The following is a 13,826-nucleotide window of genomic DNA, read 5'->3' on the forward strand; positions in this document are numbered from 1 at the left end:
AGGCTTACCCTGTCCTGTGCTTTTCTCTGGTTACGCAGAAAAGATTGCAGGGACAAATCCTGGCCATCATACTGTACCGGGCAGACAGCCATCTCGCTCTCCTTTTCATCAGAGAGTACCCTTACGAGGTAAAAGGGACAGGCTGTAGTTCTGTTTTTGTACCTGAGACTGATAGTGCTGTTAATGCTTTTATTTCCACCTTTTGTACTTCATTTAGGTAGGATTGCTGTATTTTACTTGCCTCCCAAGGAAGGGTTAAGACCTTAAGTAAGATGGTGATTAGATTAGATTTGTAGAGCTTTTTTAGCTTCTGAGGTTACTAGTAGTTCTGTTATTTCAATTAGGTATCCAGTTGTGTACAGCAGTTCCTTTGGGCTATGTTTTTATCCTATACAGTCTTCCTGAGACTCAGAAATATTCTTTTTTCCCTAATGGTCATATATCACTTAGGTGGAAATTTTATTGCATTGTTTAGTATTGAGTTTAATTTGTCTCATCACCTTCAAACCTAAGTGTTTAATCTTCATTAAGTTGGAAACAAATTGTTACTTTTTAAAACTCAGGTAATATTTTCTAGTAGTCTGTCATCCCATTCTAATAATTTATCACCCTGTGGGCTCTCCATTTTAGGTCCTCACTGAAGTTAACCTTGTTACTCGATTTATCCTGCTACTCACACCCATCCCACTGGCTCAGCCCTCTGATAAGCATAATTTAATTTTTCCCTTTTCATAAGGAACTTTATGACTTGGAAGTAACTTACTCTTTTATAATAATTATATAGTTGTATATAATATATATAGTATAACATATAGTAGTAATTATAAGATTTTAAAAAAATCCTCACCAAGTCTATGCTTATTGATTTTTAGAGAGAAAGGAAAGAAGAGAGAGAGAGAGAGAGAGAGAGAGAGAGAGAGAGAGACAGACAGACACAGGCAGAAACATTGATCAGTTGCCTCCCATAATCACCCCCACCAGGTATCGAACCCTCAGCCTAGGTATGTGCCCTGACCAGGAATTGAACCCACAACCTTTTTGTGCACAGGGTAATGCTCCAATCAACTGAGCTTCCTGGCCAGGGCAATAATTATAAGATTTTTATTCCCACTTTCCCTTTTAAAATTCAAAGTATCATTAGCTTTTATATTTAGGAAAAACATATTTTACTAATGACCAATACTAGTTTGGTTAATAATATACTTTTAAACATTTTTCAGATTTAGAGTGTTAGATTTCAGAGACTTTCCTGTAATAGTTATGTTATTTGAAATAGTTAAGTTTACATCATCTCATTTGATTATCACAAAATTGTAGGTTAGTCTCAGGAGCTTTTCTTGTTTTCTCACTTTATAAAGAAGGACCTCCAACACAGAGTTTGTGATTTCCATAAGCTTATATGAAATTTTAGTAGCATCAGATCTCTTGAGTTTTAGGTCAGTGGTCTTCTGTTTATGAACTTTGATTTTTAAGTAAGCAGATAATCTATTTTTTAAAAACAGAAAAATGTGTACTGTCATGAGGCAGGGACCAGGAATAGAACAAATAAGAGTTTTAATTTATTTGATATACTGTTTCAAAAAGAACTTTAGGTTAATAATTTTAAGGCAGATTTACTCTTGTATTTATGAGATTTTGCAGAGGAATACTGAAGGAAGGCCACAGTTGTTATATTTAATTTTCTGGTATATAAGAGGCAACGTAATTGTCCTGGGAAAGAGTGCTCCTTTCATCATTTAACTAAAAAGCTGTGTGTTAGTTATCTAGACTGTAATTTCTTCCTTTTCAAAACATAGTTTGGACTAGATGTGTGGGAGTCTCTCCAGCCCTGAAATTCAAATTTCTCAATAGAAAAAGCTAGTATTTTCCTTTTAAACAGAAACAGTTTATAGCCAGTGTCTCATTTAGAGCTAGGATAAGCATGGGTGGCTGGATAGTAGAGCACCAACCGTTATCAAAATTGTCATCAGAATATTGCCTTAGGAAGGAAGATAAAAACTACGGTTTTTTAGTATGACTAGTAGCACAAGCAATTACTTCAATAAATTATCTGTTCTATTGCAGGGGTCAGCAAACAATGGCCAACTCAATTTGGCCCACTATCTGCAATAAAGTTTCATGGAATATAGCCATGCCCATTTGTTTATGTATTTTCTGTGGTTACTTTTGCCCTATAATGGCAGGGTTGAGTAGTTGAAACAAAAATTGTATTTCTACAAAGCTTAACATATTTAATACTATCTGAATTTTGAAGAAAGTTTGCTAGCCCCTGAACTAGAGCGTCATTTGTTAGTGTAGATGGGAATTGAGACCTATCAGAATCAGCTGTTCTTTTTTAGACAAGCACTTTCCCTAACAGCCTCGACCCAGACTGCTAGACCTGTCCCCATCCTCCATTCCGTCACTGTTCTTAATTAGGATGTAAAAGTATTCCTCCTCAAATGTTGGGACAGAAAAAGATGAACCACTATCTTAGAGTTTTGTCATTTTCCCTTTATTTTCAGATTAGATGGAAATGATAAAATGATTGGTTGACAAATAAATCAGGGTTAACTAGTTTCAAATTATGTTAGTGGACGTTTTTTTAAGTCCTGTTTCCCCAAAATTTATTTTTAGTTTCTCATAAATTAAGGTGGTGTATTTATTTATTTGCTTTAATTAATAGTTCTTAATTTTTCTTTCCAGTTGTAACAGAAACTACAGGTAGTCTATCTGGAGTTAGTATCACATCTGAACTAAATGAAGAATTGAATGATTTAATTCAGCATTTTCATAATCAGCTTCGTGATTCTCAGGTAACAATTTTTTCACGATAGTTGAGTTTAAAGTCACATTAATTAAAACAGTGGAGTTCAAACCTTACTGAGCATAAGTATTATCTGATACGATTGTTAAAATAATGTAGATTTCTATTCAGTAGGATTCTTCACACCTTTACAATTATGATTCATACATTTCGCGTGGGTTTTTTCCATGTGTGCTAGTGCTTGTAGTCTATGGACTATACTTTGAGAAACAACAAATTAGAGGAAAATCTATTTTAAATGAAGTGATTAGTGAAATTTTCCCTTTGTGTGCTACTGAATAACACGTTCTTTTTGCCTCTCAAAGATAAATGGTCACAATCTTTAAACTTGTTTTCTTTGAATCTGTGTCCTTGTAATAATTTCTAACAATTTTGAGAAAGTTCTTAAGTTTAATTTCGGAGTTAATAATTTCATAATTTATTGACCTTTTAAAATAATTATGTAAATGCAAACTTTTCAGTCTGTGGGCCTTGAGTAAGAAAGGTGAATTAATACCTCTCCAGTGGAATTGAGTATAATTGAAGATGCACTATCACCTGTCTGCTGAACAACTAAAAATAAAAGAATATGGCCCAAACACTTTGGGGAGTTATTTAGCAATATCTAATACATACTTTCCAGGAGTCCTGCAATGTCCCACCTTAAGAAATTCTATGTTCACAAGGAGACATGTTATGTATAAGAATGTTTATGCAGCATTGTGTTAATAGCATAAAAATAAAAAGCAACCTAAATGTTCATCCATGAACAGGAAAATGGACTAATAAGTTTATATAAGTACATACATAGGTATTACATACTAAAAGCATGTTAATATCTTTAAAGAGAGTAATGGGGTTGGGTATTTTTATGTATAGAGTTTTAGCTGTATTTATGAGGTTATAGTTCTCTTTAAAAAAGAAATTGATGCAAATGTGGCAAAACGGTAAAATTTGACTGAACTCAATGGCATTTATTCAATACTAGAGGTCCAGTGCACGAAAATTCATGCACTGGGCGGCGGGTGGGTGGGTGGGAGGGGAAGTGTCCCTCAGCCCGGCCTGCACCCTCTCCCAGTCTGGGACTCCTTGGGGGATGTCCACCTGCCGGTTTAGGTCTGCTCCCTGGGGCCCAGAAGCCCAGGAGCACTCGGGGGATGTCCGACTGATGGCTTAGGCCTGCTCCTCGGGGATGGGCCTAAGCCATCAGTCAGACATCCTTAGCGCTGCCAAAGAGGAGGGAGAGGCTCCCACCACCGCTGCTGTGCTTGCAGCCATTAGCCCGGCTTGTGGCTGAGTGGAGCTCCCCTTGTGGGAGTGCACTGACCACCAGGGGGAAGCTTCTACATTGAACGTCTGATCCCTGGTGGTCAGTGCGTATCATAGTCATTGGTCGTTCTGCCGTTAGGGTCAGTTTGCATATTACCTTTTTATTATATAGGATATGATTCCCTAAGTCTTAATGGATTTTTGAAAGGTTTCATAATTTATTTTAAATAGAGGAACATAGGAAAGAAGTGGTAGGAAAGACTTTGATAGGTTTAAGAAATTAAAAGTTTATGGTGGTGGTAAGAGAGGGATTGATAAGGCTTATTTTGTATAAAGTGTGGCACTGTGTAGTCATTGTGTGTCTATAAAACTATATGTTATATTGGCACAAAAGGAAGCACTATGCAATTTAGGAATAGGAAAGGCATATACTTACCCACCATACAACCTAGGCAAATATATATCTCTCAGGAAGAATATTTATTTTTTATATATTTTTATTGATTTCAGAGAGGGAGAGAGAGAGAGAATCATTAATGATGAGAGAGAATCATTGATCAGCTGCCTCCTGCACGCTTTCTACTGGGGATCAAGCCTGCAACCTGGGCATATGCCCTTGACCAGAATCAAACCCAGACCCTTCAGTTCGCAGGCTGATGCTCTATCCACTGAGCCAAACCAGCTAGGGCTCTCTTGAAGAATTTTTATGCCTTTTAAAAATGAGAATGCAACCTTTAATTACCTTAGTCTTTATTTTTCTTCTCTTTTTTTTATAAGCCTCTACCTGTTCCAGATAATAGGAGACAGGCAGAAAGTCTTTCACTAACTCGGGAGGTTTCCCAGAGCAGGAATCCAGCAGTTTCAGAACATTTACCTGATGAGAAAGTTCAACTTTTTAGCAAAATGAGAGTGTTACAGGAGAAGAAACAAAAAATGGACAAACTGCTTGGAGAACTTCATACACTTCGAGATCAACATCTCAACAATTCATCATGTAAGTAAATCTGGCTTAGTGGTATTAGATAGAAGACACATAAGTATAATGGCAGCATATAAGTAGTTCCTTAGTAAATATTTGGTGAGTGAATGAACACATAGTTCCTCAAGAAAATTACAGTTATTTTGTGGGGAGATAAACTTGCATGTGAAAAGCTTTTAAGTAATAAGGCAGTATGATTAAAGCCAAATAGATGTCAGATCTGTTCTATAATTCAGAAGAGGGAAAGGATAAAGTTAGGCCTTGAAAATTGGGAGAATTTAAGGGAAAAGTAGAAGGTAATTAGGTGCTTAGACATAATAATACTGCAATTTTAACATATTCAAAATTTTCCCTTAAAAACTAATCCAAATTAATACTTGGTTTAAAAACACGAAAGTATTTATACCAAAAAAAGTGAGATATAAAAAATTTTTATATAGTACATATAGTTCAATGCAGAAATTCCAAAACATCCTTTTAAAAAATATATAACTAGTCATCTCATGTGGGAATAGGAAAGGCAGTAATCATCCTAGTTATACTATAGAAACTGTCTTTTCTGTTTTGCAGATGTTTTACTTGCCTCTGTCTAAGATATAGTTGCTAATTTTTCATTTGCTATCCTCATCTTCACAAGCCTGGTTCCTGCCTTTTGCCCAAACAGTAGTAGGAGCTCTAGCATTAGAAATGGAGTCAATAGAGTCAGGCTCAGTTGGTCATTATTCTTTAGCATTCCAGCTGTTCTCTTACTAAAGAAAAAACAAGGGATAGAAATATTTCTAGAGTCCCTGTTTCTTCTCTTTGCCAAGTTCAAAAGAATCTTAGTATTTCTACCCTGAAACATACTCCTTTTCCCTGACCTCTTTTAGTCTGCTAGAGTATAAACTAATCCCAACACTTATCCTTCCTAAACAGATTAACACAACTAAGAAAACCTTAACATTTGAAAGTTGTATTTAAGGCCTTGTGATCAGTGTTATTCACATGGGAAAGTAGCACACTGCTTACTGATGATGCCAAAAAGTCATTTTCTCCCCACTGGAAAACTGCAAAGCAGCAGCAAAGGTAGAGCAGCCCAGGAATAGAGTGAAGAGACTACTGGAAAGCAGCTATAGCAGTTGATAATGTAGGCAACAAGTAGTGATGATGATGCTGTGAGAAAGAGACAAATGCCAATAGTTTTAAAGTGGAAGACAGAGAAGTACAGAAATTAATCATCTTCATTTACTGCCCTTGAAGGCATAAGATAACCTTTGTCTGATCTGTGTGAACAGAAAAATAATTAAAATGTAATGGTTAAAGGACTACAGAGGATGAGCTATCATTAATTTGAATGTTTTATTGCCAAGTAGTATTTCATAGTATGGATATACCACAGTCACTTTAACAACAATTTTGCTTTATTTTTTGGATTAAGAAAAGTTTTGTCTTGGAGACCAGATGTAATTCCCTCTGAGCTATGGATTTGGTAGTCTCTTAAGGACATACTATGCTAGGGCTGCTTTATAAAGATTTGTGGACGGTGTACTGCACATCATACACAGTGTCCTTGATGAACTTAACCCAGAAACAAGTTTATCAGGGGCTTTAACAAGGAATACTGTTCTTTTTAAAGGTAGAATATCATAGTTCTTGTCAATTTCCATCTTGTCTTTCGTTCTTTCTGTTTTAACTATATTTGGTTGAGCATCATGTTTTTAAGGGTCTGGATGTTAATATTATTAAGTTTCTAAAATTTATGCAGAATTTAAGATGTTAATGACTTCTACTTTTTATTTTTCTACATCCAAACAAACTATAAATAAATGTTTGGTGCCATATTTGTTTTTGGTAACTTTTTTTTGTATGTGTGTAGTTGTGCCTTCTTCAGCCTCTCCACAAAGGAGTGTGGACCAAAGAAGTACAACTTCAGCTCCCTCTGCTCCTGTTGTCAATGGAGAATCCAATAGCCTCCCGTCATCAGTTCCTTACCCTGCTGCTTCTCTGGTTTCTCAGAATGAGAGTGAAAATGAAGGCCATCTAAATCCAACTGAAAAACTCCAGTAAAACACTTTTACAGATATTGTTAAATAGATTAGAATTGGATAATGGGGATAAGTTCTGGGTTTATTTAATATGATAAACATTCTTAAGTGATATGGTAGTACAAGTGTGTCTGGGTGTTAGATGAGCAATCTTTAGGCTTTCCAAGAGGTATGTGACATTGTAATACAGATCATTACTAAGAGCAAATGTATTCCAGTTTTCAAATAAAGAATTAGAAACAGCTGAACTACAGTTAAAATAATCAAGTGGTTTAGAAGCTGGCTTTACAATCAAATAGCTCTGTATGTGTGTCTTTCAAGGCTCTGTGACTGTGGACAAATAGCTTACTCTCACTTAACCTCTTTCTTCATCTGCAAAATAGGGATAATAATATACTTGTTCACAGAGGTGTTTTAAGGATTAAAAAGCATTGGCATGCCTCCTGGCACTTAATAAAAACTTAAGCTGGTCATTTTTTGGTAAACATATGACATACTTTATAGATTTCTATGTTATAGGAACCATCTCCAAATGCTCAATAATGCTTGCATACCTGATTTGCCTGAGAGCTAGTATTCAAATTGAGTGTTTTGTACTTCTCATTTTGGATACATATTAAGAAGTCTAGGAATATTTCTGACATTGAGTTTTAAGCTGTTAACATCCATACCTGCTTAAAATGAACACTTGGAACTCTTTAATATGCTTTTGTCTCTAACACAGCATGAAAAAAATAAAGCAATGAGATTTTGAGTAGACTATACTTGAAATTAAATTATTTATAGGCATAGCCCCTGGATATTTGACTAGACTTAAGTTTTGTTTGTGTTGGCTGCTATTACATGAAAATAATGCATGCTTTACTTTGCTAAAATAGTTATTAATATTATATATATATGTGTTGTTTATCAGGAAGTTAAATGAAGTTCGGAAGAGATTGAATGAATTAAGAGAATTAGTTCATTATTATGAACAAACATCAGATATGATGACAGATGCTGTAAATGAAAACACAAAAGATGAAGAAACTGAAGAGTCAGAATATGATTCTGAGCATGAAAATTCTGAGCCTGTTACTAACATTCGGTAAGAACTTTTATTTGACTTTTCTCCTGTAAGTCTGCTGTTTTGGTCAGTGTAATCTTAATTGCCTTGTGTAAAAAATAGGGAAGAGTTGAGTATAGTAGTTTAGTAAATTTGCTATTTGTTAGATCAAATGCAAATAAATTACAAGAAGTATCTAAATTAGCATTTTTCTACCTCTTTAATTTTAGGTATAATTTTGATTTTTCAAATGTTTTAAGTTTCTAAATTGCAGAAGTTAATGAAAAGCAAGAACCAATTATTCATAGTATGAATTTAAATGTGGAAAAGCCAAAGATGTTCATAGTTTGGAAGTACTTTATCAGCAGTTCTAAACCTTGGTGGTTGTTATTATTATTATTATTATTATTTTACCTTAAATAACTAAGCTGTTTTCTTTTTTTTAGAAATCCCCAAGTAGCTGCCACATGGAATGAAGTAAACAGTAATTCCAATGCACAGTGTGTTTCTAATAATAGAGATGGCAGATCAGTTCATTCTAATTGTGAAATTAACAACAGATCTGCTGCCAACATAAGGGCTTTAAACTTGCCTCCTTCTTTAGGTATGATTGACTCTATTCACAGAAATTATTGTTCTTGGGAAGTAGATTTTTCTTTCATTAGTACTCAAGTTTATGAAATTACGGATTTCAATGATACCTGTTTTCAGCAGATTGTCGATATAATAGAGAAGGAGAACAGGGGATTCATGTTGCACAAGGTGAAGATGATGATGAGGAGGAAGAAGCAGAAGATGAGGGTGCTAGTGGAGCTTCATTGTCTAGTCACAGGAGCAGTGTGGCTGATGAGGCTCCAGAGGATGCTGAATTTGAACAGAAGATCAATAGACTTATGGCTGCAAAACAGAAACTTAGGCAATTGCAAGATCTTGTTGCTATGGTACAGGCAAGTACAGCTTGGTTTTTAAAAAACTACTTGTCAAATAGTACAGTCTTATAAGGTAAAATTTATATATTTTGACAATTACATGGCATAATTATACTATTACATATTTATGTATTAAGTTCTTGCTACATGCCAGCTTTAGATGTTTGGCACTTAAATTTAGTTTTTAACTACTGTTGACATACAATATTATATTAGTTTCAACTGTACAGAATAATGATTAGACATATTTTATGAAGTGATCAGCTCATAGTACCCATCTAATATTATATGTAATTATTATAATATTATTGACTATATTTCCTATGCTGTACTTTATTTATATTCTTGTGACTACTTTTGTAACTGCCAGTCTGCACTTACTTAATCCTTTTTACCCATGGCCCCAACTTCCCCTCCCATCTGGTGACTATCAGTTTGTTCTCTGTATCTTTGAGTTCATTTCTGTTTTGTTTGTTCTTTTATTTTGTTTTTTAGATTCTACATATAAGTATTATTTACAGTTTGCTTTTTTTCCCCACTTCACAATGTCTTGGAGAACTTTTCATATTAGCATATATAGTCCTATATAATTACAGATAAATAATTGTGAAATATTACATAGAAAAGTAATTATAAAATATAAATCATACTGCATATGTGTGTGTGTGTGTTTGTGGTATATATTAAATACACCTCTTATTAGCTGCAACAGAGTTTTCTGTAGTATTAACAGACCTTAATTTAGTTAATCTGACTGATGCTGATGTATACTTTTGTTGTTTCCAGTTTTTTACTACTAGGAATATTCCAGTGAATATTCTTGCCCAACTCTCTTTGTGCATTCCAAGAATATATATTTTTTATTGATTTGTGATAGAGAGAGAGATTGATTGAGATTGATAAGTTGCCTCCCATATGCTCCTGACGAATCAAACCTCTTCAACCTTTTCAGTGTATAGGATGACATTCCAACCAACTGAGCCACTTGCTGCATTTGTGTTTTTCAAGAGTATATAAGAAGTGGAATTGCTATGTTAGATTTTATGCACATATCAATTTTAATGGACACTGCTTAACTGCTTTCCAAAGTGGCTCTATTAATTGATATCTAAGCAATGGTGTATGAGTTCTTTTTCTCATACCCTTGATTACATTTTTTATATTGATACACTATAGCTTGTTTAACCATTATTGGAATTGGTTTTTGGCTTTTTCCAAGTTTTCCCTAATATAAGAAAGGCTTTTGTGTAAACACATGTACACAAACACATATAAGTGTATATATACACATGTAAATATTTTTGCTTATACAAATTATATGTGTTGGGTACATAAACTGATAACATTGGTTACCTATGGAGAATGGAGTCAGTTGGGGACAGAGATGGAAAAAAGAATTTTCTAAATGTCTTTTTTAGTTTTTGAACTTTGATTATATGACAATATTACCATTAGAAAAAATTAAAACAGCTTCTAAAGCAAATAACAATAATAGGTTGTGCTTTCTTACAATCATTGTACTTGTTAATTACTTTCCCTTTTTTATAAGACTTCTTTCTTCAGATGTATTACCCAAAGTGGGAATAACAGAGCAGAAATGATAACTTGGTGGCTTATAGATGAATCAGGCTCATATTGAATGGAGATCTTTTGCTTTAGGGAGTTCCTAGGGCCTTCCGGTAAAAAAATAGAAGACCTGCTAGACAAATTCAAAAAGAGCTGTGAGCATTAGCCCCCAAATCTTTTAATAAGTACATTAATTTCAATAAAATATGGGTCTGTTAGGAAGATAGTAACTTCAGTTGTATTGCCAGGAGTGATTACTAATTTAAAATGGTATATCATAATTAGTTTTTGTATTGCAAGCCATTGACACTTGTTTGGCAGACCAAAGCCGTGAGGAAAGGGAAAATTTTAGGTAAGCAAGTAACAATGGACATTGATTATTTGATATTGTTAATGTAAAAGTTCAATCTTAAGAAAAATTAATATTCAGGAGTTTGCAGTTCCAGTAGTATATTTTTTTATCTTCATATTCTTTGATAGCTCAGTATTTGGTCAAAATAACAAAGGGCAACTTAATATTTGTCATTACTGGATAATAGGCAGCTCAGATATTTAATGTACTATTTTTAGTTTCAATACTCCATTTCTTGCCATTGGTAGAGAATGAACTTCAGTGTTCTCTACTGCTTTCTCTACTTCTCTAATTTTTCTTATGTGACTTTGATTGACTAGTGGTATTTACTAAGGTATGAATTAGGTTTATCAAGATTATTTTAATATAATGATGTGTTTTTAGGATGATGATGCAGCAGATCAAGGAGTTATCTCTGCCAGTACTTCACATTTGGATGATTTCTACCCAGCAGAAGAAGGCACCAAACAAAATGCGAATAACAATAGAGGAAATGCCAATAAAACACAGAAAGATGCAGGAGTAAATGAAAAGGCAAGGTATGTTAAGCCTTCATTTAGTAAAAATTTAGTGCCTGTTATAGAGAAAGTACTCGGCTGGGTATACTGTATTACATAATGATTAATGTTATCAGATTTACTGGAGTCCAAAATATAATGTCAATTTAATTATAGAGAGAAATTTTATGAGGCTAAACTACAGCAGCAACAGAGAGAGCTCAAACAGTTGCAGGAAGAAAGAAAGAAACTGATTAAGATTCAAGAGAAAATTCAAGCATTGCAAAAGGCATGTCCTGACCTACAGGTAATTAGGAAATTTCTCTCTTTCTATTTGAAAAAGATGTCTAAAACCCAGTGTCAATTGAAAGTACTCTTTCTAGTACTGATATGATAGATTTATTTCTGTTAATTTTATGATTAATGAAATGGTTGAACTAATGAACTGTTTTAGGGATACACATCTACACTGAAAGATACCACAAAGGAATTGACAGATTATTTCCATTCTTTCACTTGTTGGGTTAGCTAGCTAGAGTTTTAAAACATGAATGTAACTATTAAAATATTCTGGTTTCACATTTCTAGTTCCACTGAACTTCAAAGAGATCACTTTTTACAACATTTAGCTAGTGAAAAAAAAAATCAGGATGAAGTAAAGTGCCAAAGACTTGGAAAGAAAGAAAGAAAATGAACCATACTCACATGTACTATGACTATGTTCCAGAAAAATCTAGCAATTAATTTTATATATATATACCTTTGCTTATTAATAGTATCCCATGCTTAGGTCTTTGATATTGAACAGAAAATGAACAATCTTTGACCATGTCAGGTAATAGGGGTAGGGTTAATATGGGAAGGAAATACCAATTCTTTTGGAGATTTTTTTTTCTCCCTAAAATTTATACATAGCTGATAACAATATATATATATTTTAAATAAATTTTATTGATTTTTTTTATAGAGAGGAAGGGTGAGGGATAGAGAGTTAGAAACATCGATCAGCTGCCTCCTGCACACCCCCTACTGGGGATGTGCCCACAAACAAGGTACATGCCCTTGACTGGAATCGAACCCGGGACCCTTCAGTCCGCAGGCCGATGCTCTATCCACTGTGCCAAACTGGTCAGGGCAATATATTTTTTAAATGAGTTAAATAAAACCCAAAGAGTAGTTTTTCTACAAACCTTCAATAAAGAATTACAAAATAAAGTAAAATATTCTGATTTTAGCTTTGCAGTTCAGGGACTACCATTTCCATCTTTAATGGCCTAAAATTATATAATAAAGCTCTTAAGCCATCATGTGTTATCTAAGGAAATTAAAATGTTTTGTTTTTAGTTTGAATATTAACTATATGTACCTTTGCTTATTAATAGTATCCCATGCTTAGGTCTTTGATATTGAACAGAAAAGGAACAATCTTTGACCATGTCAGGTAATAGGGGTAGGGTTAATATGGGAAGGAAATACCAATTCTTTTGGAGATTTTTTTTCTCCCTAAAATTTATTGGTTAAGTTTATTCTTCAGTCAGGTTTTATTCTCAAAGGAAGGGAAACACATCAAATGATATTTCTAATGTAACAATTTATTTTCTAGACTGTTACCTTTTCCACTTTAATCCCTTTTTCCTTATCCCCAATCTAAACAATGCCCAGAGGAATACATAGCTGAGTTGGTTTGAGTATATGAAATTTTCCACAGTAATGTTTTATCTCTCTTATCTCTCTTATTTCTGAAGGTTGGTTACTACTCATCAGCTTTAGTCTGTGCTTTTATCTTTTATTATGTCAGATTTTCTTTGAATCATGATAGCAGTTGAGGTCTGATAACAAATATGTCACTAGAACCCTAGAGGAGTAATAAAATAACTGTTTTTATGAAATTAAAATAATTGCTTTAATTCCTCATAATGTTTCTAATCCTCTTTTTAGCTGTCAACCACTAGTGCAGGTAATTGTCCCACAAAGAAATATATACCAGCTGTTACTTCAACCCCAACTGTTAATGAAAATGAAACCAATGCAAGCAAACCTGTTTTTGAGCCTGACGATTCTTCAGTAGTAAATAATGAGGTATTGTATAATGTACCCTGTTGTTCTTGAGTCTTAAGTCACATATTGTTTTAAAATTTATTTTTCAAGTACAGTTGAATACAATATTCTATTAGTTTCTGGTGTATAACATAGTTTATTAGACATTTATATACCTTATGAAGTAATCATCCTGTTAAGTCTAGTACCCATCTAACACGGTACATAGTTATTACAGCATTATTGACTATATATTCCCCATGCTGTATAAGTCACAGCTTAAGAAGGAAACAATATTGGTAAAACATGTTTTTAAATGTAGCCTGTTTGTGTCTTTTAGTTT

General features: G+C 33.9%; 1 protein-coding gene and 1 non-coding gene across 23 annotated transcripts in view; one reads left to right on the plus strand and one right to left on the minus strand.

Moving 5' to 3' along the window:
* Nucleotides 1-13,826, plus strand: part of PCM1 (pericentriolar material 1) — an 85,203-nt gene that overhangs the window by 21,315 nt on the left and 50,062 nt on the right. For 15 of the 22 annotated variants that reach the window (XM_023757145.1, XM_023757147.1, XM_023757146.1 and 12 more), the window contains 9 exons: nucleotides 2,686-2,795; nucleotides 4,832-5,048; nucleotides 6,889-7,075; nucleotides 7,971-8,144; nucleotides 8,549-8,706; nucleotides 8,814-9,049; nucleotides 11,334-11,488; nucleotides 11,624-11,753; nucleotides 13,385-13,525. In XM_023757145.1, coding sequence (XP_023612913.1) covers nucleotides 2,686-2,795; nucleotides 4,832-5,048; nucleotides 6,889-7,075; nucleotides 7,971-8,144; nucleotides 8,549-8,706; nucleotides 8,814-9,049; nucleotides 11,334-11,488; nucleotides 11,624-11,753; nucleotides 13,385-13,525 — 1,508 coding nt within the window. The remainder of the gene's footprint in view (nucleotides 1-2,685; nucleotides 2,796-4,831; nucleotides 5,049-6,888; nucleotides 7,076-7,970; nucleotides 8,145-8,548; nucleotides 8,707-8,813; nucleotides 9,050-11,333; nucleotides 11,489-11,623; nucleotides 11,754-13,384; nucleotides 13,526-13,826) is intronic. The other 7 variants (XM_023757133.1, XM_023757136.1, XM_023757142.1 and 4 more) reach the window with 1 other exon arrangement.
* On the minus strand, nucleotides 10,699-10,762 carry LOC111826795. Its single transcript, XR_002830193.1, has one exon. It is a non-coding gene; the product is annotated as a U7 small nuclear RNA (small nuclear RNA).

This window comes from Myotis lucifugus, unplaced genomic scaffold (genome assembly GCF_000147115.1).
Source record: "Myotis lucifugus unplaced genomic scaffold, Myoluc2.0 scaffold_102, whole genome shotgun sequence".
In the NCBI taxonomy this organism is placed as follows: Eukaryota; Metazoa; Chordata; class Mammalia; order Chiroptera; family Vespertilionidae; genus Myotis; species Myotis lucifugus.